The 24,670-nt window shown below is 40.6% G+C and overlaps 1 protein-coding gene across 1 annotated transcript in view; it reads right to left on the bottom strand.

Moving 5' to 3' along the window:
* The window catches only part of cers3a (ceramide synthase 3a), a 34,188-nt gene extending 10,078 nt beyond the window's left edge, over window positions 1-24,110 (bottom strand). The window contains exons 1-9 of the mRNA XM_028576957.1: window positions 24,052-24,110; window positions 23,254-23,435; window positions 19,776-19,893; window positions 13,716-13,834; window positions 13,578-13,635; window positions 13,341-13,391; window positions 9,232-9,324; window positions 4,268-4,396; window positions 2,808-2,914 (exon numbers count right to left, since the gene is read on the bottom strand). Coding sequence (XP_028432758.1) covers window positions 2,808-2,914; window positions 4,268-4,396; window positions 9,232-9,324; window positions 13,341-13,391; window positions 13,578-13,635; window positions 13,716-13,834; window positions 19,776-19,893; window positions 23,254-23,426 — 848 coding nt within the window. The 5' untranslated portion in view covers window positions 23,427-23,435; window positions 24,052-24,110. The remainder of the gene's footprint in view (window positions 1-2,807; window positions 2,915-4,267; window positions 4,397-9,231; window positions 9,325-13,340; window positions 13,392-13,577; window positions 13,636-13,715; window positions 13,835-19,775; window positions 19,894-23,253; window positions 23,436-24,051) is intronic.
* Window positions 24,111-24,670: the final 560 nt, after the last annotated feature.

Below are 24,670 nucleotides of genomic sequence, written 5' to 3'. Positions count from 1 at the left end.
AAATGGGCCGTTTATGACACTCCCACACTGCCGGACTACCCTGCGGAAAATTGCCGGATCGTAATTTGGGTATTTTTCAACTTTTTCAAAAAAATCTATTAACGTTTATGATAATTAAGTGTCATTCAGTAAATTATGACACTTTTAATTAAAAGTTAGCATTGTTTGAAATGTTTGTGTTATGACAACTTGACATTAACCTAGACAACATAACCATAAACATGCCATAGCAGGCCTAAAAATCTAATTTAAAGAAACCTTTAAGCTTTACATGTTAACATTCAACCCAGTCTCACGGCAGTTTGTGTAAATGTCAATGTTATTCTTAATCTATTGATACGTGTTCACGGAGACGTTTTTCTCGTTTTTTACGTGTAAATGTCACGTTATTTTTCTCATTTTTTACGTGTAAATGTCACGTTATTTTCTCGGGGAAAGGACGCCGAGAGGCGGCCAAAAAGACGCTCCATAAGCCGCGTGGCGCCCGCGAGGCGGCCCGCTGGGGAGGTGCCACAAAAACGGGATGGTGGAGGTTGGGTTTAGGAAAAACCTTTCAGGGAAAGGGCGCCTTAAATGCCGGGATGGCGGAAGTTGGGTTTAGGAAAAACCTTACGGGAAAAGGGCGCCTTAAATGCCGGGAGACGCGCCACAGTAACACGCGGGACAAAACGCCAAACAAAGCACCACACGCGGGACGTGATCTCCGCTCGCCCGGGTGAAAGTCCTGTGTTGTTTGACCCATCCACCACCCCGACCAACCTCCCTACGCGGATTTTCGGCTTTTTATATTACTCCCTACCGTGCTGTGGCCACAAAATATGCTTCCCATTTAAATACATTACTTCACATTTTCGTGTTTTCCGGCACGTAAAAACCGACAAAAACGTCTCCGTGAACACGTATCAATAGATTACAATAACGTTACATTTACACGAACTGCCATGAGACCGGCCTGTAACATTACATGATACTGTCATAAGTGGTTGGTTTTGACATTGCCTGTCAGGAGACCTTTATAACGGTGTCATAAATATTTTCCTTGACCTCAAATAACCCTTTGGAACCCTCTGGACTTGTCATTAACATGTCATAAATGGTATTACCAGTTACCAGTTTGATGACAGTAAACACAGTACAGAGACTCCTTCATGTGTTATGTCAGTCTTATGCACACCCCTTTAAATAATGTTGTACCCACTCTCAAGTAGATTTTTCAGATATTTTTACTTTACTATATATTTTTGGACCGACTTTTTACTTTTTCTCCTTACATTTTTATCACATATATCGCTACTTTCTACTTTCTACTTTCTACTTACAAAATTGGCTTGTTACTTTAGTTTAAAATAATTTCAGTGGAGTTACCATTACCGTTTTTTTGCGTCATCAATACCAAATTCAATTTAATTGGATGGGAATATACGTTGCACTTGACGCACCACTACAAGATGACTCTAGCACATAGTAGTATGGATGGCGACATGATTGAAAATGAAGAAAATGGAGATCCCAGAGATTTGGTAGACAAGCAGCAAGACATTCCCAATCATCCTTGGCCTTATCTGAGAGAGATGTTTGAGATAGTAGTCATCAAGAATGACTCCTGGACCAGTCATTTGAGCACACACACACATACATGTAGATTCCTTTAAGTGTTAAAGGGAAGATTAAAAAAGAGAAACTAAATCTGTGAATTCTCACAGAATCACAATTGAATTCATATCTTGCTACTCAGTCAGAATCTTATTAACCTGGAGTCCCAGTCTCTGTCACAATAATTATATATGTGATGTTTTAGGCCTATTGGCAGACATCCATTTATGTAGGCAATGGCACATAAAGAGCAATTTTTCCATTTCCACTGAAGTTTCTCAGCTTGCACTCTAGTAACATTTGTGTGGTCCAGGTAGCTTTGCATAAAAAATGGTTGTCATTCGCAAGGCTACTTTTACTTTTATACTAAGTAAATTTCCAAGCCTGTACTTTGTTACTTTTACTTGAGTAAATAAGTTAAATCAGTACTTTTTTAACACATGTATCTCTACTTCTACTTGAGTATGGGAAGTGAGTACTTTTGCCATCTCTGTTGGTGTCTCACTCCCCTCACTTCTGGACATTTACCAAACCCACCTCACCCGCAAAGCAACCAGCATTGTAAGTGACCTCAGCCCCCCTCACACACTCTTCAACCTCCTGCCATCTGGAAGACGGTAACGGAGCATCCGAGCCTGTTCCACCAGACTGGCGAACAGCTTCATTCCCCAGGCTGTCAGGAAGCTCAACACCCTCCCCTCTCTCCCTCCCCTCCCCTTTGCCCCAAGAATGCTGCCCCCCATCAGGATCTGCACTGGCCACTTTATATAAAAGAAGACACTCAGGAACTCTTCCTTTATATTGCACATTTCACTATCTTCATCTTTAGTTTTCTGTGCTGATTTTGCGTTACATTTGCACTATTTAGAATGTATTACTGTATTGTACATATTACTTCTCTTTTTTTAAATTGTTTAAATTACTTTTTTATCTTATTTGTACATATTACTTATCTTTTTTATCTTTATTTGTATATATTTCTTATCTTTTATATTATACTTGTTGTACGTGTCCTTATTGCACCGTGGGTCGGAGAGAAACGTATTTTCAAGCTCTGTGTGTCTGGCACACATTACAGAATTGACAAATAAACTTGACTTGACTTGAAACTGAAATATCATACTTAAGAGCTTACTGTTATTAAGCATACTCATACATACAGATTAATACACCTCTCTCACACCGACACACATACATCTTATTTATGAGCTTACCAGAATGGGAAGATGATCAGTCGTGTTACCATAAACACCATGGCAAACAGAACAAAAAGACTTTGGCAGGTTTTCTCCCATTTGGCATAGTTGAATAATTTGGCAGACTAAAAAAAAAATGAGTTGTATTGTTAATTAACCACATTTCAAAATAAGACTGTACAAGCAGCTTGTTATGACCCATATTTATGTTCATAGAAGCGGTGACCTCTAGTGGCCATAGTAATGATGACGGGAGTAAAGAAGGAATTCAGGTGATGATGTATAAAATAGCACCAAAGACTGTGTAGGGAAGAGGTCCGGGTGGTGGATGGGTCAAGGAAATACAGGACTTTCAACCAGGAGACAGCTGTTTGTGTCCTGCGTGAAACCAAAAGTCAACATTGACTTATTTTAACCAACATATGTAAGTTTACATCTAAGTTAACGTAGTTACATCACGTTCTACGTCATGTACATAACTAGGTAAGTTAAGTTACGTATTGAACGTTCTTATTTAAACCCAAATCATGATCTTTTCCTGAGGACTGTGTTAATTTGCTGCCACCTGTAGGGGGCGCTTATTTAGGAAACACTACTATGGATTGTATAAGAGGGTGGGAACAAACAACTTATGTAGTCATATTTTTTGGAGGACTTAAAATTATTTAGTAAGAATTACCCACCAAACACCAGACGTCCATGGACGTTGCTTTTTGGGCTTAATCTGGTCGGCCCGTCAGAGCCTTTATTTAGCACAATAAGCAGACCTTCAGAAAATTGGGCTGTGTTGAGTCCCTCTGATTTGGTCCAAATTTAGCCCAATGGACATCTGTTTCAGACCACATGAAATACAGCCATGAAAATAAGATCACCAGAGAAACTCCTGGACATGGTTTAACAACTATTAATAGTTGTGTTTTTTAACTGTAAACGCAATATTTCACTGTTTAACATGTCAAACACCTGGTTGGTTTATTTGCCATTACAACAATATAACCTTAACCATAGTTTTCATGCACTGATATTTTGAGAAGAAAATGTATGTTAACACAGAATATAATCAAAGTTTTGCAGGGTCATCCAGTAACACCTGACATGCACCCTGGAGACCAAGGTTCAAGTCCCGTTTGAAAATAAAAGTAAATGGCAAGTTTTTGTTTTTACTTTACGAACCTCACGTTCAGTGCCATGTACGTTAGCGGAAGGGATTTTAACCCAAACCATAGTCTTTTTCTAAATTTAACCAAGTAATTTTGTGCCTAAACATATCCAAACTGCGACAATTTCACCACGTTAAAGATGTCTTTAAAATCGCAACATTTATGTTCAAAACCACGACCAACGTTTTCTGGTTTAGATAGGACGGAAAACGGTCCTGCGGGTTGTATTAGAGGGTATAAAAAAAACATATCGTCATATGGTTTGGAGGACTTGCTGTTGTGATAGGACTGTTTAATCGTTGTGTGGCTGTGACTGACCTCCAATAAAACATCAGAGGCATCATGGACGATCATGACCAGTGTTCCAATACGAATGTAGTTGACACACCAGGAAAATGATAGGAGGACCAGTGTAGCCAAGTGGTGGATGATTTGCTCCTTAAAGTCCTATGGGAAGAAAAAAATGAAATCAATCAGTCAATTAACCATGGTAAAGTCTTTACCAGACTACCTAACTAGAGTCCCACCAGCACCATCATGAGGCTAAAATGTTAAAATCTTTTTTTATTATTAAATTATAAAATGTATTGTCATAGACAGAAGTATTGGTTGAAGGACCTTTTTGTCTTTAAAGTACTCATATTATGCTTTTTGGCTTTTTCCCTTTCTGTTATTGTGTTATATATCTTTTTGTGCATGTTATAGGTTTACAAAGTGAAAAAGCCCAAAGTCCACCCGAAAGGTAGTTACCATCTCCCACAGAAAACAGTTAACTGTTGTGGTTTCTGTATTTTGCCTTGTGTTTTGTTCTGTTGTGGTTTCTGTATTTTGCCTTGTGTTTTGTGCCGTTTCTGTTGCTTCGTAGTTTTCTGTATGTTTCCTGTTCTTGTTGTTCTCCCTTGTGTTTAGTGCTGTCAAGTTTCTGTGTTTAGTTGATTTCATGTTTCCCGGTTTATGTTCTGCTTCCTGTTTTATTTTGATAGTCTGGTCTTCTGTCTTGTCATGTCTAGCTTTGCTTTCTGTTCCCACCTTTGTTGATTGTCTTGCCCTGCCCTGATGTGCTTCACCTGTTGTCTCACCTGTTTATGATTTGCCTGTCACCTCATGTATTTAGCCTCTGTGTTCCCCTTGTCTCTTGTCAGATCGTCTTGTGTGCTCGCCCATGTCTGTTGTTTGTTCCCTAGTGTGTTCTGTTCGCTCCTGCCTTCAGTGTTTTATTTTGTATGTTTCCAGTCGTTGTACTGCCGCCCTTTGTTGTAATAAATACCTCAGTTTGACCGCCTCCTGCCTGCCTGCCTCCTCTCTGCATTTGGGTCCGAATTCCCGCTCCCTCGTCACATTAACGAACTGCTCCAAACAGCCCTGTTGTAGTCCAGCCTTTACTTCCGTGACAAATGCGCGTCATTTAGCGTCACTTTGTAACACTAATAATAATGCTTGCCTAGCTGCTAGAACATGTCCAGGAGACTTTAAACATTACGTATGAAAGATTTTTTAACATTTAAATAACTTACCACTGTCATGGTTGTGTATGTTTTATGCTTCAGTTTCCTGTTTTATTTTGTAGTCTGTTTTCTCCCATGTCCTGTCTTGTTTTACTTCCTGCCTTGTGTTTCCCACCTTTGTGATTGTCTGCCCCACCCTAATGTGTTTCACCTGTTCCTGAGCCCTCGTGTTACCTGTCCCTTGTTCCACCCTCGTTACCTTGTGTATTTACAACCCAGTCTCATGGCAGTATGTGACATGGTCACATTATTTAATCTATTGATACGTGTTCACGGGGACGTTTTTGACGTTTTTTTTCGTGGTGGCCAACACGAAAATGTAAACTAATGTATTTAAATGGGAAGCACATGTCGTGACTATGGTAGCGAGTAGTATGAAATGCTGAAAATCCGCAAAAGGAGGTTGGTTGGGGTGATGGATGGGTCCCGGCGTGTGAGGCGCCCTCCCCCACGGCGTATGAGGCGTCCTTTCCCCGTTGTTTTTTTTCCCTAAACCCAACCTCCCGTTATTGTTGCGCATCACCTGCGGCTGTCTCCTGGCGTGTGAGGCGTCCTCCCCCGGGGTGTGGCGTTTGCTTTCCCCGTTAATCTCCGTATAGACCATTTTGTGCTGGCCACCACGAAAAAAACGTATCACGAATCAATAGATTAAAAATAACGTGACCATTTCACGAACTGCCGTGAAACCGTGTTGGTATTTAGTATCTGTGTTGTCTTTGTCTGTTGTCAGATCATTGTATTGTGTGAAAGTCTGCCCCTCTTTGTCTCATTGTTCCAGTTTTTTGTGATTCCTGGTCTTTTGGTTCGCTCAGCATCTTGGAACTATTTTTGCCTGCTGTCTTCTGGACTCTTTTTGGTGTATCGCTTTTTATTTTATTAAATCATCAAGCTCACCACTGCCCTGCTGTCTCTGCATTTCTGGGTCCGCCATTTCCCTAAACGTAACAACCACTCTGAAACGTCTTGCTCCAGTCGAGGTTGCGAAGCTGGTTCGGGTTGTTCTGCCTGTTTCGGGGTCAGGCTCGCGGGTTTGTTTTGGATCACACTAGCCTGCTTGTTATGGCCCACCCTACTCTGCTTCTGACTCGCTAGTAGTCTTTACCTAGGTACTGTGTATGTACGACTCACAAAAAAGATGGATTACAAGTGAGATGCCTCACTCTGTAGCTAAAACGCAGAGCTCAACACACAGGGTAAAGAGGAGTTGCAGCCATGTTCAGTACGACAAATATACAGTATGGTGTTTTTTTTAAATTAAACCATGTAAACCTATTCTGGTACAACCTCTAAATACAATTATGAACCTGAAAATTTGCATAATATGAGGTCTTTAAGTATGGCACAATACAGGTCGGGGGTTCACCAAAATCTCCCTTTGGAGACCATGAATATCCAGTACTTGTGGAGACAGGTGCATGTTTGTGGTACCACTAATGTGTGTCATGGTGCAACAAAAACACATCAAAGAAACCTAGCTGATAAAAGAGTTGGCTGGAGTCCATGGGGGATTGGTTGGACCAGCATGGAAACTAAGTAAAGCAAGTGTGGAGATCTCCCAGGGCCCATAGTCAAAGGGGCCTAGCCTGTGCATGGGTTTACATTTTGTTGTTTACAGTTTTGTATTTAGTTAGTCCATTTTATCCATGTTTTTTTTTGTTTGGTAAACATTTTCTTTTCTTCAGTTAATTTATTTTTGCGGTCAGGCTTGCACTGTAAATATGGCTGCATGAGATTGATGTTACCATCCTGTGAATAAATACATCTGGACTGCAAACTGGATGTTCCTCTCAGTTTTTGTGCCTCCGCCTCAGCCAACCTTACACCCACTAGCAACATGGTCCGGTTAATTTAGTCAACTGTAAGATAAGATACAGGGTCCTCTGGAGCATGGGTTCCCAACATTTTTTGCACAGTGCAGCGTTTTTATATTAACAGTATTGAGGAGTCGATGAGGTAAACTATAGCACAGACTGCACCATGTTCAGATAACTACTGCAAAAATAGCTTGTGATAGTCAAAGAGTTAAAATTCAGCCCTATCACATACCATCCTCTCCAACCATAACTAATTCAGATGTTGATAAAAGTAAATGGCTATGCCAGATTGTGACACAATGTTGATAGTGACACTTTGGACATTTACATTTCAGTAGTACTTGTTTGTGTGGGACCATACAGCCTTAGATGTTTTGAGTTTTAATTACCCTATATTGAATACTGTGTATTACTTGAAACATATGTGAACATACTAGGGATCGACCGATTTATCGGCCGGCCGATATACCGATATACGCAGCATGCCGATACATGGCTGCTGTGTTTGCCGATTTTCCCGGCATTATTTACAGACAGGCGTCCACGCAGGCAGCTCTGTGTTGCTATAGACGCTGCAGTTCACATGCAGACCATGCACTGCCCCTCCCCCCCCCACTAGCAGAGTGCTAGAAGGCTGCTCTAGTCAAGGGTACATTTTAAACGTTCAAAGCATTTTTTAACTGTTCAACTTAGCTGAAATATTGCCATACACTTTGAAAGTGTAAACACGTTGCTCTATATGTGCTTGCAACTATAGCTAAGCAAGTTTGTGGGTCCAAATAGAAAATGTGAATGCCTCGTCTATAAAACTGCTTGCCATTGTATTTAGGGAGCTGCAATTAGCTAAGTTGTAGGCTAGCCGCATGCATACGGTAGCTGTTACTAACAATGGTCATGGGATTAAGTAATGCCGACGTTGTTCCGTGGTATTTGTGGGAGTTTTATTCACCGACCAACTGGCTCTCTCCCTACTTGGAGCTGGGTGGAGTTGCCATTGCATGTGTGGTGTGTGTGTCTCTCTCCCTCTCTCCCTACTCGGAGCTGGCACACGTCACGCATCACAGCGATACATGAGAGTGCTGCGCCAACTGAAGGAGAGCTTTTAAAACTTTGAGAGACATGTTTTATACGTGGTTGAATATTAATACCTTTTAACGTTGATGCAGTTTAGAACAGAAACTTGAACAATTTGTTGCTTAATGTCATCTGACATCATGTTATTTTCCTCTGCTGATTTATGTTCTGTGGTTGACAAATCTGGCAGCTTCTTTTACATTTTCGTTTAGACCTACTAGTGTGTTGTCTTTGCTTATTAGGCGGCATATTAGCTTTAGACATGCTCATTTTATTTTATGTAGAAAAATTGAAACCATGGCAGTCTTAAATTACAAATCAAGCGCTTTATTTCAATAGCTACTTTTCAGGTTTATTGTTTTCTTAAATTATTTAAATGCATTGACAAAGGACATTTTGTGATGACCTGATTATATCTGCCTTATAATATGTCAGCAAGCAATGCATCATCAAGGCTATGTTGTAGATGTTGATGAAAGCCTTTCACCCTTGCAGAGTTAACCATATGCAGTGCACCCATCAATATGATGCGCATCGCACACATCATTTGGGTGATATGAATGTAAGATGATTGCAGAAGTGACACTGATCTGTCTTTTTTTTTTTTTTTTTTAAGAAATGGCAGAGCAGATTCCGAAAACAAATTCAGTGTAGCAGGGTTTACATTTTTATGATGTAAAGTATTGGCTCCAAATATCGGCTCAAGAAAATCGGCAGCTCATCGGCTAAGGCTGATGGAAAAAAAAATCGGTATCGGCATCGGCACTAAAAAATCCATATCGGTCGATCCCTAGAACATACTGTGTTAAAGCTTTATGTTACTTCTATTATGGGAATAAAAGCAGGGGATTTAAACATCAGGAGTGCAGGAGATTCAACCACTACTCACCTTTCTCTTGACATCAAAGGCAACGCTTAAGAGAAGAGAGCCATAGAAGCTCATCTCCAAGATATAATACCAGTACTGAGACTCCAGCATGGACTGTAGACATAGAGAGAGACACAGACACAGAGACAGATTTAAAAAGAGGATGGACAGCATGTAACATGAAGCTGCAGTGAATCTCAGTCACAGACAAAATGTTTGTCCCTCAGGGCTCTTTGTTCTGACCCCTTTAGCTGGAAGGAACTGTAGAAGAATCTATTGTTCGCTCATCTCCATTTTTCAAGGTAAGTGCAGGCTGATAATGAAGCTATGGCATCATATACTCCCATCACAGTATGTTAAACTGGATTGTGTGTTTTCAGGTCATTTTGGTAAAGATTTTCATCTTTTTTGGTCTTCTATGTCCAGCAACCAAATAAAAAAACTGTTGATGACAGCCAACATGTTTTAGCCAGAATCTCAGTCTGTAGGGACTTGGCTTGGGAATCGGAGAGTCGTCGGTTCAAGTCACCGTGCGGACCACGTACGATCTGTGGACTGGTAGCTGGAGAGGTGCCAGTTTACCAAACCCCCAACTGCTCTCCTTTGGGGAATGTATCGGTCCTATTTATGCATGTGTGTGAATCTGATGACAGTGTATAATATATGGCATTTCTACAGAGTGTACAAATGTAATTTCCCCCAATCAATAAAAGCATCTCTCTAAATCTTAAGCCTCCGCTAAGTCTTCTCCTGCCCTCCATCTTCATCTATACTGTGTTTAAATGCACACTGTTTTATCTGCTCTCATTTAATTCTTTTTCTATTGTCAGACAACCAAATGATCAAAAATAGCAGGGATGGAAGTCAGTAATTAAATTTTCTCTGGTTGCTGTAACAAAGTATTTTTTTTGGTGAGAAATCAATAATTTGATACTTGTACTGGAATATTTTTTATTTCAAGTATTGTACATGGCTACATTTCAAGTCGCATAGGTTACAGAGTAAAAACAAAAAAGTCACATGAAGAAATCAGCAGCTGCTGGTGTCTGCGCCACATGAGGGCAGAGCCCCAGAGAGCTTTATGTCCAGAGAGGTGTTTCTCAGCATTCAACTGACATTCTGGAGAAGATACATCTTCAAGATGTATGTTTACAGGCTGAGTTTCAGGGATCAGGCTGGGCCTAGCAGTTTGTCATCAGTACAAAAAATGCACAACAATATATTAAAATAAAGAATGATGTCATTACAGGTTATAATTAAGATTATTTTGTATCGACGTAGGTAAAATAAAATAAAAACTAAAAATGTTTTATCACTGACTACTGACCACCCTGTGAGCATGTTAAGTGACCAAAAACAAACACCCACAATGTTACGTGGCCAACGTAACAGGTGCATGTTGGGTCTAGCTAAAATACTAACTGCTAATATGCTCATGGTGGATCCTCCAGTGGTGACTTAACTTTTACCTTCAGTGAGGTGTCTGAGGACTTTCTGCTGTTTGTGACAGTAATCCCTGCCACAGTTGTGACTGCAGAGCCTCATTAACCTTAACATGTTTAAAATTTTGTGTAGTGGGACAGAGAGGCTGAGTGGCTGGTAGAGCTGGGCAATATATCAATATTATATCGATATCGTGATATGAGATTAGATATCGTCTTAGATTTTAAGGCTTTTTAAGGATTTAAAGTTACAGTAAAGTTATGTCATTTTCTGAATGTACCAGACTGTTGTAACTGTTCTATTATTTGCCTTTACCCACTTAGTCATTATATCCACATTACTTATTATTTATCAAAAATCTCATTGTGTAAATATTTTGTGAAAGCACCAATAGTCAACCCTACAATATCGTTGCGGTATCGATATCAAGGTATTTGGTAAAAAAATATTATAGTGTTATTTGATTTTCTCTAGTGACTATTATTATATTATTTATTGAGAATGAATGAGGAGAGATGTTTAACCTAGAACTGATTCCAAACACGTGTGGCAGGTACTACAGAGCATAACAGATTACAAAACAATCTCCTCCAGGAGGGAGACTGCTGACGCCTCTCTGACCAAAAAGATCAATGTCTTCTATGCCTGCTTTGAGGCTAACACACTAGCAGCAGACAAGGTGTCGCATACCCCTTTTCCACTGAGGCAGTTTGAGGGCCGTTTCGGAGCCGATGCCTACTCTTAAACCAGTTCTTTGCATTTCGACAGCCAAATAATAGCCACTGGTTCCAGAGTGGCACCAACACTTTGCTCGTCTAGAACCAAGAACCACTGACATCATGGGTTGCGGGTCGGATTATTGTGACCAAATCCAGAGTTTTCGCGAGAGCACAATTTGAATTTGCTCAGTGAGTCACGCTGGCATTGAGTAAAGATGCTCATTAACTATGCACTTGTAGCCGAGCTGCACCAATCACATCGGTGTATCTGATATAGGCGGGCCACAGGCGAGCTAAACATGACGACAATTTAATCTACCAGTTAGCTCCGCTGGCAGCTAAGCGGATGGGGCTCTGGATACGCCACCCCGTGTATTGTTGTGATTGGTTGTAGTGTTATCCAATTGCGTGCAGTGAGACTTTTAAATGCATGCTTGGTGCCGCCCCTCGAGTTGGGCCATTTTCATTACTCAATGCCAGACCCTTAATCCTTTGGATTTGGGTCTGGATTTCCAGGCTACTTTATGAGTGCCCTTTTTAAAAAAAACAGTAAGGACATGAAACCACAGGAGTGGTCTGTGTAGGAGACAAACAGCCACCTTGCATTCTTGTCCTCGAAAGAAGCTTAAAATAACCTAGAGGGAGCTTCAAAAACAGAACTGGTGTTTAAACAAATACAGCGCGAGATGGCTGCAGCAGGGTTCAACAGAACTGTCAAGCAAATAAACAACAAACTAAATCAACTGAAAATGGGGTACAGGGACCAAAAGACCTCAGGGACGTATTTTGATGTACTAGACTCAGTCCTCTGCAGACCGGCAACAGCAATGCTTGAGGTAATGGTGGATGATATGCTGCTGCTATGTTCTACTTAACCTGGTAAGTTTTACTTTTCAAATGTTTCGCCTTGTTGCCAACCAGCTATGCATATCTTAGCTGATTAGCGAAGTTGTTCAATCAATGTTACATTTATAACAAAAGTGAATCTGTGTTAACTTTTTGTCTGATAACAACTAACCATAAACAACTTCCTTCACTCATTCAAAAGTTTTTCTCGTTATGAGCTGTAATTTTCCCTTTAATCTGTAGCCTATCATAGATAATATTATATTAAGGAGAAACTGTTGCCTTTCAGCGTAAAGCACATTTTAATTGTCTGTCCTCATTTCTATTAAAGGTCCCTTGGCATGAAAATTTCACTTTATGAGGTTTTACATTAATATGAGTTCCCCCAGCCTGCCTATGGTCTCCCAGTGGCTAGAAATGACGATAGGTGTAAACCAAGCCCTGGGTATCCTGCTCTGCCTTTGAGAAAATGAAAGTTTTGGAATCTGCTTGTTATGAGGTCATAAGGAGCAAGGTTACCTCCCCTTTCTCTGCTTTGCCCACCCAGAGAATTTGGCCAACCCATGAGAGAGAGACATCATGGCTTTCAAACGAGAAAAGTGGCAGTTGGTCAAGGCCACACCCCCACCCTCCACCTTGCCCCTCCCACTCTCCTCCTCAATAGCTTCAGACACAGAAATGGCACATACTAAGGAAAGCTCATTGTGGGACTGGCTCTAGTGGCTGTAGTTCTGCACCAAAGCTGAATTTCGGGAAAGAGACTTCAGATACAGTATTAGGGGACCACTAAGGTCTATATAAAAGCATCCAAAGAGCACCATGTCATGGGACCTTTAATTCACATGTGAGGCTGAAAAACTGTGTCAGGTATAAACTGTAGTTTAATTCTGATTCTGTATGATGTGAGATTTTATAATAAACATATTCACATATAGACAAATAGACATGGAGTTTGTTCTATTATCTAGTATAAAAGTGAAAATTGACCAGAAGTACAAGTTGTCTACATCAATGCCTGAAGGATTAAGTGCAATGTATTAATTCAAAAGTTTTTATAGATATACATTTAATTATATATTCTGATGTTAATATGATGATTAGGGTGTATAAAATTGTACAAACCTGCTTTGGAAAACCTGTCCACACTTCCCGAGTGTCATAAAACCATTCTTTCTACAAAAAACATGGGGAGAAAAGTTTTATTTGAAATTTAGAGGGGTATAAATTAAATTTATTTATATATTAAACATCAACAAGGCTGCTAGTAGTAACTTTAACATTTAACCACAGATAATGCAAGTTGCTTTTCTCAGTACAATCTTTTCTGGCTGAGATGGACTCATGTTCCAAGCTACTCACATCGTACAGTGCTACTATTCCTCCAATGAACGCCAACAGGTAGAAGAAAAACCTCCAGCTGTAGAAAAAGGAAGGGAGACCTATTATTATCTCACACACACACACACACACACACACACACACACACAGAGTATTGACCTGGCCTCTCTGAACTTCTTTAGGACTCCGGGAAGGTCCTGTCTGCGTCTTCTTCTGAACCAGCGTTCCACTTGTCTCACTGACAAACTGCTTTTCTTAGACAGCCCATCAATGTCTGCCTGGAAGTGAGTGAACACACACACACACACACACACACACACACACACACACACACACACACACACACACAAGCAGAGGGATTAAAATGTGTGTAATTTAGATGTACAGTATTTAGTTGTGTTTTTTTCTATTTGCAGCACATTTTTGTATTGGATTGTGTTTTCTGTATTAGCAGCGTTTTGTTCAAATTGGTGAATATGTTTTGTCTATCTGCATGCATTTTCCTAACTTGCAGTGCTCTCAGAAACCACTGTACAGGGCTAATATTTGAGTGGGGCTTAGCAAGAACCACACCACAACAATTTGTTGCTCAATTGCTAAACGACAGTGGTCACAACTGAAGCCACATGTGCAAAACTCAAACTACAATCTGCACTACCAACAGTCACCTGAGCTAATTCGAAGTAACACAACTCTTAACACACGTCTCAAAAAAGAATCAGTGCAGCAAAACACTATGAACAATCCTCACTGAGATAACACAGAACACACTGAGAGTAAAAACACTAGCGTCAAAACCAATACAGAAATTACAAACTTTCTCATCTTTACAGTTTGAACAAGTTGAGTGACTTCACACTACTCAATAGTTTCTTTAAAGAAAATATATAGATTTTACAATATACCAATTTTTATGTAAGGTAAACAAGAAGGAATGGAAATCAGCAGTTTGATTCAATATAGTATTTTGTATCTAGTAATTTATGGAATTACTGGGGAAAAAAAACTAAAGGTACATAACAGTAACAAAGAATAGTGTGACTAATCCTGTCTCTCTCCAGCATCACGTGGCATATTAATCACATTGGATGTCTGCATCATCTCTAAATACAAATGAATGTGGTGTTTCCATTGCTTTCACCTCCATTACTTTCTGAAAAACAGTAAGAACGCAGTTTTACTATTGTAAAGATATAGTGTTTTTCACTTTTTTTATAGCTGTGTACATAACCTCAGGCATCTTACCTGGACATGTTGGTATCTTTGCTCTTTTACCTGTTTCTCTCAAATGGTACAGTGTATAATTGTTTAAAGGGGTGATAAAATGATTATATAGGGTATTTTACAGTGTTCCTTAAGGTTGGGCTGAAAATTGCCCGAATGCTATTTTATTAGGCCCTTAACTACCCTATGAATATGGCTCTATTTTAGAGCTTTTCTTCCAAATAGGGTATGCTCATGAATATTCAGAATGAGCTACACACTGATTGGTTTGAGCAAACTACATACAAACACATGGGAGACTCGACAGCAGGTCTCATTGCAAAGTTATACATTGTTTGTCGGGCTATTACGTTATTAAATTCACTTCTGAGACTTTTTTAAGCGAGAAATCAACTATATAAAGCTCAAATATGGGACGTTTTACAAAAATTGATGGCTTATTGCAAATTTGATAAGACTGTGTGTTGGAGTTCAGCTGCCGGTGCTGCCTGTGTTGCTGCCTCGCTGCACGGCCTGCCTTCCTCCACAGACCCCGGCCTGCTGTGAGGTAGCTGGAGCTCCGTCACGCCTGGCAGCCCACAGCACTCCATACCTGCGCAAAGTCACCATTTTGGGGTTAATGGACCAAACGCTGCTGCGTTGACAGAGCTCCAGGGCCTGCAGCTCCCCTCTTCCTGCTAGATAAATGGCCCGTGTGTGAGAGTGATAGCGCGGTCAGCGAGCTTGTTACACCAGCAATCTCTTACAACAGTTCCAGTTAATCTTAGCTGGCTGTCAGCATAACTAGCTATATTTACAGTTTGAATTTTGTCACGCCACTTATACAACATATCTCTAAAGGTCTTATAAAGCTAACAACGGTGTCCGATTTCAAGTTAATGAATTTTTGTGAATATTAGAGGTTTCGTTATCTATGACTGTCCCTTCAATCCTAGCTATGTGTGGCTAGCTACAAATCACAGATAGTTAGCTTCATTTTTGGCGTAATTTGTGTATATTTACAGTTTGAATTCCATTACGCCACTTATACCACATCTCCCTAAAGGTCTTATAAAGCTAACAACGGTGTCCAATTTCAAGTTAATGATTTTTTGTGAACAGTGGGGGTTTCGTTAGCTATGACTGTCCCTTCAATCCTAGCTATGTGTAGCTAGCTACAAATCAGGGATAGTTAGCTTCATTTACCGCATAATGTGTGTATATTTACAGTTTGAATTTCGTCACGCCACTTATACAACATCTCCCTAAATGTCTTATAAAGCTAACAACGGTGTCCGATTTCAAGTTAATGAATTTTTGTGAACAGTGGGGGTTTCGTTAGCTATGACTGTCCCTTCAATCCTAGCTATGTGTAGCTAGCTACAAATCACGGATAGTTAGCTTCATTTTTGGCATAATTTCTGTATATTTACAGTTTGAATTTCATCACGCCACTTATACAATATCGCCCTAAAGGTCTTATAAAGCTTAAAATGGTGTCCGATTTCAAGGTAATGAATTTTTGTGAACAGTGGGGGTTTCGTTAGCTATGACTGTCCCTTCAATCCTAGCTATGTGTAGCTAGCTACAAATCACGGATAGTTAGCTTCATTTACCGCATAATGTGTGTATATTTATAGTTTGAATTTCATCACGCCACTTATACAATATATCCCTAAAGGTCTTATAAAGCTAACAACTGTGTCCGATTTCAAGTTAATGAATATTTTTGAATTTCAGAGGAATTCTAGGAGGAGCTAGCTCTCATTGATAGAGTTACATCCAGCCGCAGGCTCTATCAGTGACACTCGCGGACTAGCAGCCTTTATTTCCCCAATAGTTTGTTTAAATAACTCAACACATTATAATTACACACATTAAAAGATTAACTGGAACCTGTGGTAACAGATTGCTGGTGCATCAAGCTCGCTGACCGCGCTCTTACTCACACACACCGGGCATTTAGCTAGCAGGAAGAGGGGAGCTGCAAGCCCTGGAGCTCTGTCAGAGCACCGGCGTTTAATAGTCCATTTGCCAAAAACCGGTGACTTTGCGCGGGTATGGAGTGCTGTGGGCTGCAAGCCGTAACGGAGCTCAATCGAGCTCAGAGCAGGCCGGGGTCTGTGAAGGAAGGCAGGACGGGCGGCGCTGAACTCCGACACACAGTCGGACAAAATTTGCAATTAGCCATCCATTTTCGTAAAACGGCCCATATTTGAGCTTTACATAGTTAATTTCGCGCATAAAAAAGTTTCAGAAGTGAATTTTGTAATGGAATAGATCTGCGTGACCTAGCTAGATTCAGAAGACTACCTGATCTCAGGTCAGTTGTGTAGCCTACGTAAATGTTGGGGCGTGACTGTTCTCTTAAGGTTCCGGATTTTGAGATGCTTGCGTAAGCAACTAGCTTTGTTGAGATTCGCCCGTTTTCAGCGGCAGTTTCAAAATATGAGATTTTCATAGTAAAGGGGTGTCAGTGGGACTTTGAGCTTCTATGTATGTCCTATTTACCCACCGAACTGTCGTTATTCAACTATGACAGGGTAAAATCGGTTTTGCATTCTATCACCCCTTTAATTCTTATTTGGTGTTTGTATAAAAAAAAGGCTTTCTGAGCTTTCTCTATATGAATTTCGAATACAGTATCTCACAAAAGTGAGTACACCCCTCACATTTTAGTAAATATTTCATTATATATTTTAACGGGACAACACTGAAGAAATTACACTTTGCTACAATATAAAGTATTACAGTTTTTCTTGATTGCTTTGACGCAGCAGCCAACTCAAACTCCACATTTTTCAAAACAGTTAACACACAGGCCGAAACAGTGGCACTCATGGTCAAAATGACACATTTTGTTTACAAAAGGCTCTAACCATGCCAAAACATTTAAAATATGCAACAAAAGCAAATACCTACAGATTGGCATGGGGTACTTTCCATAAAATCATCTCTCAATGCAAATCAAACCAGCTATTAGGCTAACCAACATAAAAACATGCCAATCTCTAGGTATGGTGAATGGTATGTGATGATGTGGGGCTATTTTAATTCCAAAGGCCAAGGGAACTTTATCAGGATGCATAGTATCCTGGATCCATGAAATACTGTAACTGTCCTTTAAGATTAAAATCTGCCTGCCTATTGGAATTTAAAGGTCCTATGACATGCTGCTTTTTGGATGCTTTTATATAGGCCTTAATGGTCCCCTAATACTGTATCTGAAGTCTCTTTCCCAACATTCTGCCTTGGTGCAGAATTGCAGCAACTAGAGCCAGTCCCACAATGAACTTTCCTTAGGATGTGCCATTTCTGTGTCTGTAGCTTTAAATGCTATTGAAGGTGGAGGATGGGGGAGTGGCCTTGACCAACTGCCACTTTGCTTGTTTGCAAGCCATGATGTTTCTCTCTTTCTCATGGGCGGGCCAAATTCTCTGGGCGGGGAAAGCAGAGAAAGGGGAGGTAACCTTTTTCCTTATGACCTCATAAGGAGCAAGATTCCAGATCGGCCCATCTGAGCTTTCATTTTCTCAAAGGCAGAGCAGGATACCCAGGGCTCGGTTTACACCTATTGCCATTTCTAGCCACTGTGAGACCATAGGCAGTCTGGGGGAACTCATATTAATGTTAAAAAACCTCATAAAATGAAATTGTCATGCCATGGAACCTTTAACATAGGGGTGTACTCACTTTTGTTGCCAGCGGTTTAGACATTAATGGCTGTATGTTGAGTTATTTTGAGGGGACAGCACATTTACACTGTTATACAAGCTGTACACTTAATTCTTAACATTGTAGCAAAATGTAATTTCTTCAGAGTTGTCCCATTAAAACATATAATGAAATATTTACTAAAATGTGAGGGGTGTACTCACTTTTGTGAGTTACTGTATGTTCACTAACTAGTCTAAAACAAGACCCCTGCTTAGGCTTTCAGCAGTGTGTTAGCATTTGAACAAAGTGCTGTAAATCCACAGTGTTGTGCACGTTGTGGTTAAAGTCATGGGATAAGTGTGTAGAGTTTTGAAAACTGTGTTCAAGCAATTAAAAACGAACTAGAGTTTGGTCCACATGAACTGCTGCTGTGGAAACTGTAGTTAGAGTTTTGCACATGTGGCTTCAGTTGTGCCCACTATCGTTTAGCAATAGATGACTGGATGAATGGATGCAAAGGCGAGGTGTCAAGGATGAGGAAGGATGTTGTATGTTTGGCTGTTCTGGTAGGACGTACTGACGACTGGGCAAAGGGAGACTCAGTGTGGGGGCGAAGCTTCGTCTCAGGTGTTTTCCCACCCAAGCTGATTACAAGCCCCCCAAACGTTATATAGAATGAGACAGGGGAGAGGTATTCACCAGATTGAATAGAAAAAGATAAGAGGAGATGGAAGGATGAAGAGATGGGGTGGGTATGGATGAGTTAGGATGGAAAATGAATTAAGAGAAAGGGAGGGTGGGTCAAGAAATCTAAGACAAAGAGTAGAATAGGTTGACTAGGTATAATAATGGCCCTGCTCACAAACCTTAAAAAGTTAACTAATTACAATATTTCACTACACCACAACATTATGTCATTTAAAGGTATAATGAAAATTCAGGAGGTACTGGATGTTGAGGACAGAAGAGTGGATGTAAAGGGGAGGGGTCAAGGGTCACAGGGAATGAATTGAACCACTCCGCTCTGCCGTTATTGAAGCTGCCTGTGAAAACCCACTGTTAGGCTGGTCTGGGAGGACGTACTAAAGAGTGTGGGGGTTCCGTCTCTGGTGTGTTCCCTTTTTTTGTTCACTTTTAAAAAATGTTAGTGTTTGTTCAAGTTTGAGATGATGCTATCATGCCTTTAGGCGCCAAGCACGGTCTGTCTGTCATTGGGAAATCTGAGACAAACATAGCAGGATGGGTTGACCAGGTATAAGTAGCTTGACAGGTGACTGGAGGTTTGGTTAAGGTGTGTTAACTAATTAACTTAATTTGTTTACCTAAGCAGGATTTCTACAATTAACTTAATTTGTTTACCTGAGCAGGATTTCTACACTGAGTAATGTAGTAATGTTCCAAGATGGGGTTGTCTTCTGCTTTCAGATGGACTCTTTGCTTGATCCCAGCGGAGACAGCAACTGGTGTTGCTATCCACCTGAAACACAGTTAACACACATGGGGTTCAGTTCTAACAATGTTAGTAGAGGACATACAGTGCATGATGGATAAGATGTAGCAAAAACAGCCTTTATTATTTACAAATATTATCATTATTACTAGTATTAATATTAATAGTAGTACTGCTAAGCATACTTGGTTTTACATTGACCAGACCATTACAGTGGTTTTTGTTTATCCCAATTCCTCGTACTTTACATCACAACTAACGATTCTGCAAACCATAATGAGTTTTAGAAATCTAAAATATTTTTCCAGGCAGCCATGGGAGTATTGTGAGGTAAGCCAGTGAACACTTTTAATTTAATGTTAAGGTTGCTTTCACTCCTGAGCAGTTTGGTCGTTCCAACTGAACCCTGGAGTGTTTCGTTGCAACAACTGTAGCAACTCAAATTCAGCCAATGCAAACCCCAGACCCGGGGGGTCCTAGAGGGCTGGTGGACAGCAGCAGCGCTGGGTCAGAAAGTTCTGGCGGGGACCCCTGGCGCCGCTGGCTGAATTTGAATTGCTACGGCCAATAACTGAAGCTCTGTCTCTGGGCTGCCGCTGCAAAATGTCAAATGTATAACGGAAACGCAGCATGTGTGGTCTCTAGGTAAAACAAAATCCTTTCCCCCTCATTCTAGAAAAAAATCCTAAAGGAAACACTGGTGTGAAATATATTGTGATATTGTGGTTCTAACTGACAAAGTTGGCAAACTTTAGCTTGCTTGCTAACACAGATGAATTGCTAGCTAGCTAACATAGCAAAATACTGTCTTGAGTAGATAACGTCAGCAAATTCATCCAGACTCCTGGGGCTGATCTGGCTGGTAAATTGGCTAGCTTGCCATTTGCAAATTACTTAATCAGATAACGAAGCAACCAATGCTATATCCATAGCTGGCTAACCTTAGGTTGCTTACTCGCTAACGTTATCGCTAGCAAAATTCTATCTGAGTGGATTTGTTAGTTGGCTAGCTTGCCAAATTACTTCACCAGTTAACTTGATCCATGATAATAACTTATGCATTATGACAAATGGTGTTGATTTTAGTCAACAATAAATGAGGTAATGATACAAAGCAATGGTGTATGATTGCTTTCTACTAGCCAAGAACGATGCAAGGCAGGGGCAGCCAACTAGTTAACTTAGGGTGACCAGATTTCCCGGAACTAAAACCGGGATACACTGCGCGTAACCGTAGTATGTTTGTGCACGCACACGCTTTTTAAAGTGAACATGTGCCAGCCCAGGTCAGATGCAGTCTCAGACAGTAACTTCATTATTTTGATCCTAGGCTCCTCATCTAATAATTGTTTTTTCCTATGAAAAAAAAATTGCAGTAACAGCCTTTTTCAGTTTAGTGTGAGATTAGTGTTGAGATTTTTTCTAAAAAAGATTTTTTGAAGTGTTATTTATTCCAATTACAGCAAAGTAATTAAAATGATTTATTGAAAATTTTGAGCATTAAACACTTATTTTCCTGCATTCTGGTGAATTTTTATGCACCTATTTCTACCTTTTTCTGAATCAATGTATGCTGCAAATATCTTTATTTAAAGAGAAACAGATTACAATCCAAATATAAAAACATAATGGAATATATTGCAGTAAGGCTGTCAGGCATTCTGTATTGCTTTCAACTATTTATTCTCCTTTGGATGGACTTTTCTAATTATATCTGAGTCAGCACACATGTAGCCTATAGGCATCATTTACTCTTACCTCCTGTTTTGCGTCTTTTGTTGGGGAAGTAACCTCCTTAATGTGCATATGACAATTATTCACCTCAATGATACATTCATTAATTTTAATTTATTAATAAACCCCTGGACTGTAATATTTCAGATGTTTGAGCAAGATTTCTGCTCTTGTCCAAAACATTCAAAATACAGTATATCTGTGTTCTCTGTGATTTGGAGGAGTCGTGATATTTTGAGAAAAATAAAGTGATAATAGGCTATTACAAGAATAAAGTCACAAGCTATATTTCAGAAAATAATCTATACCTGCACCATAGTCTGCTGTGCATTACGTGATTGCTCTGCTGATACGGTAGATCTCAGACCTTTTGACAGACACAGAACCCCGTTTGGGTCTCTGGTCTCTATTTGAGACAAATAGTTTAGCTAGGGAAGTGGCCATACGCTGCTCTACGTCGGAGGTGGAAACCCGAAACTACAGAAATACACGGAGCACAAACGCAACACATCTGCCGCAGCATGTCCACAGCATGGATGTATTAAGAGAGAGCTGAGCGCATCCATAAACCTGAAGCTGCCCTGCATTTTACAGAGAGTGGACACTAGTGACGCACAGGTCTGCTTCAGAGCTCCATGTGTTTGAGTCTGAACCGTAGACTGGAAACGTCACGTCACGGGAACTAAATAATTAGTATTGCGCTCCTAAACTTTGTGTTGATGGCATCAATGTATTAGACTGATTTGGCTATGATTCCTCCGAAAACCTCAACCGGCTTTCACAGCTTTCCTCACGGAGAGACGGTTGCTAGGTGATAGGCAACAAATACAGCATGGTCGGACCCCGCAAGTAGCTGCCCGTTCTATTCGCCTGGAAAAATAAACTGGACAAAGTTACATTCGGGGCTACACTCAAAACATTCGGGGCTGAAGACACGGCAAAATCGGCTGACACCGCTCCTGGTGTAAACCGGGACATTTTAGTGTCCCGACAGGCTTTTGTCGGGACTCGGGACAAGCAATTCAAAATCGGGACTGTCCCGGTCAAACCGGGACGTCTGGTCATCCTACAGTTATGTCAATGCAGTTAACTGTAACCAAAGCATTTCTAATATAGACCGGCTTTGTTGTAACCTAAGCTAAGGTTAGCCAGCTAGCTGTAACTTAGCTACCATTGATCTGCCGTTGGTTGCTTTGTTATGTTAGCTGATAAAATAATTTGCAAACAGCATTGAGCCAATGGTCCAAATCAATTAAAATAAAAAAAATTAAAAAAATAGTCACGTTCAGTTCCACTGTTTTGGTCGATGCCCATGATACTCGCGCCTACAGAGTACAAGCTTGTGCACGAGCAACAGCATGCGGACTTTTTTTTGAAAGATTTTTTTTTGCCAGTTAAGTAGGATTGAGAGGGGGATGACATGCAGCAAAGGGCCGCAGGTCGGAACTGAAACCGCGGCTGGTGCGACTAGGACTGAGCCTCTGTTCATGGGGTGCACGCTCAACCAGGTGAGCTGCCCAGGCGCCCCACAGCATGCTGACTTTCTGAAAAATACATATGGAACCTTTAAACTGTAATATACTGTCTAATCCTTAAACAGAGAGTGATGTGCTGTTGGTACAGTATAACCATATGTGAGAGTGTGGCTCTAACCTTTCAAACAGGTATCTGATGAGTAAGAAGGCAAAGGTGTAGGGGACAGTGACGTAGAGATGTGAGGCTTTGGCATAGACCCAGCCCTCCCTGTCCTCCAGGTCAGCCCATGTCAGGTTCACAGGCAGCCAGATTCTTTCCCACCAGAACCACTCACACAGCGTGTCAAACATACCTCCACCCTAACAGAGCCAGGTCACACAAACACAAGAAGTTATGTTAGTGGTAACTACCAATATACATGCAGCTCTGTCTGCAGCTAAAATCTAGGACAGGACTATGTTATGATTGACAATTCACAAGAAATTGCCCAGAAACCTAGAGTAGATTAACTGATACAAAACCCAGGAATCAGCCGTTTAATACCAGTGCTAGTGAAGATATTCCAGTAAAGTACCAAGAAGAATAAAATCTCTGAATCACCTCTTAAAAAAAAGTTTAAGATGGTGTTTCATAACCTCCGGCATGTCCGTTAGCTGTTGTTTGTTTAGTGCTTCAAGTGACATTAAAGGAGATTATAGTCAAACTACTTGTCATTCAACCATACAAAGGTTACCCAGCAATGCAGGTCCATGAAACTGTCAAAGTGAGATAGGAAGTGTTTCTCTAACATCTTTACCTCCCACAGCTAATCTTAATCCAAACCTTTTGATTTCAAATGGGCAAACTACACAGTTTGAATCTTACAGGGTAATTGTGTTGATCTTTCTGAGAACAGGGATTACATTCATCCCAACTCAACCATGAAAAAACTCACAGAGCCTAAGAGTCCAAGGTCACAGGGAAACAGGAGCTTACCTTTCCGCTGTCAGTGCTGTCAGAGAGAGCAGGTGAGGGCCGTTGTTTCCACGCTGGCTGACTGCTGTGCTTGCTGTGGGAAATGAACACGGATGGTAAAATCCTCTATTCCCCCGTTACGACAAGCAGCCAGCCACTCTCTCTTTGTTTGACATTCTTAAGGGTCACACCCAGCCCAGCCACAATTACCTGGGAAGGTTTTTTTTCTCCCCTCCGGAAAGCAGAGGTAGGCTCACGGATTGCCACAACACACACAGCCTTTTTTCCCCGCCCTCAAGGGATCTAATAACCTTGTTTGTACTGTGCTCCTGATAAAGAACAAAAGCAGGTTCTCCCACAAAACAAACCTGCTAGGGACAGAGGAGGCAACTGGGAAATTGTACTGAGTTTTACATAATGCCAATTGATTAGCTTGGCTCCTATAAACAGCATTTTATTTATAATTAATGATACTTTTTTATCACATTTTGGCTGTTTTCTGCACTTACACATGAACTGACCATTCAGATCCTTAAACCAGTTTAACTGCTCATTTTTACTCCCTAGCTGTTACAATCCATTTGACATTTTCAAACTCTTTTATCGCTTACTCGCCATGTGCTGCTTTCATCGTTTCCAC

The sequence above is a fragment of the Perca flavescens genome, chromosome 1 (genome assembly GCF_004354835.1).
Source record: "Perca flavescens isolate YP-PL-M2 chromosome 1, PFLA_1.0, whole genome shotgun sequence".
NCBI lineage: Eukaryota > Metazoa > Chordata > Actinopteri > Perciformes > Percidae > Perca > Perca flavescens.
Note: the sequence above shows the minus strand (reverse complement) of the source record. Positions and strands in the feature narration are given on the sequence as shown.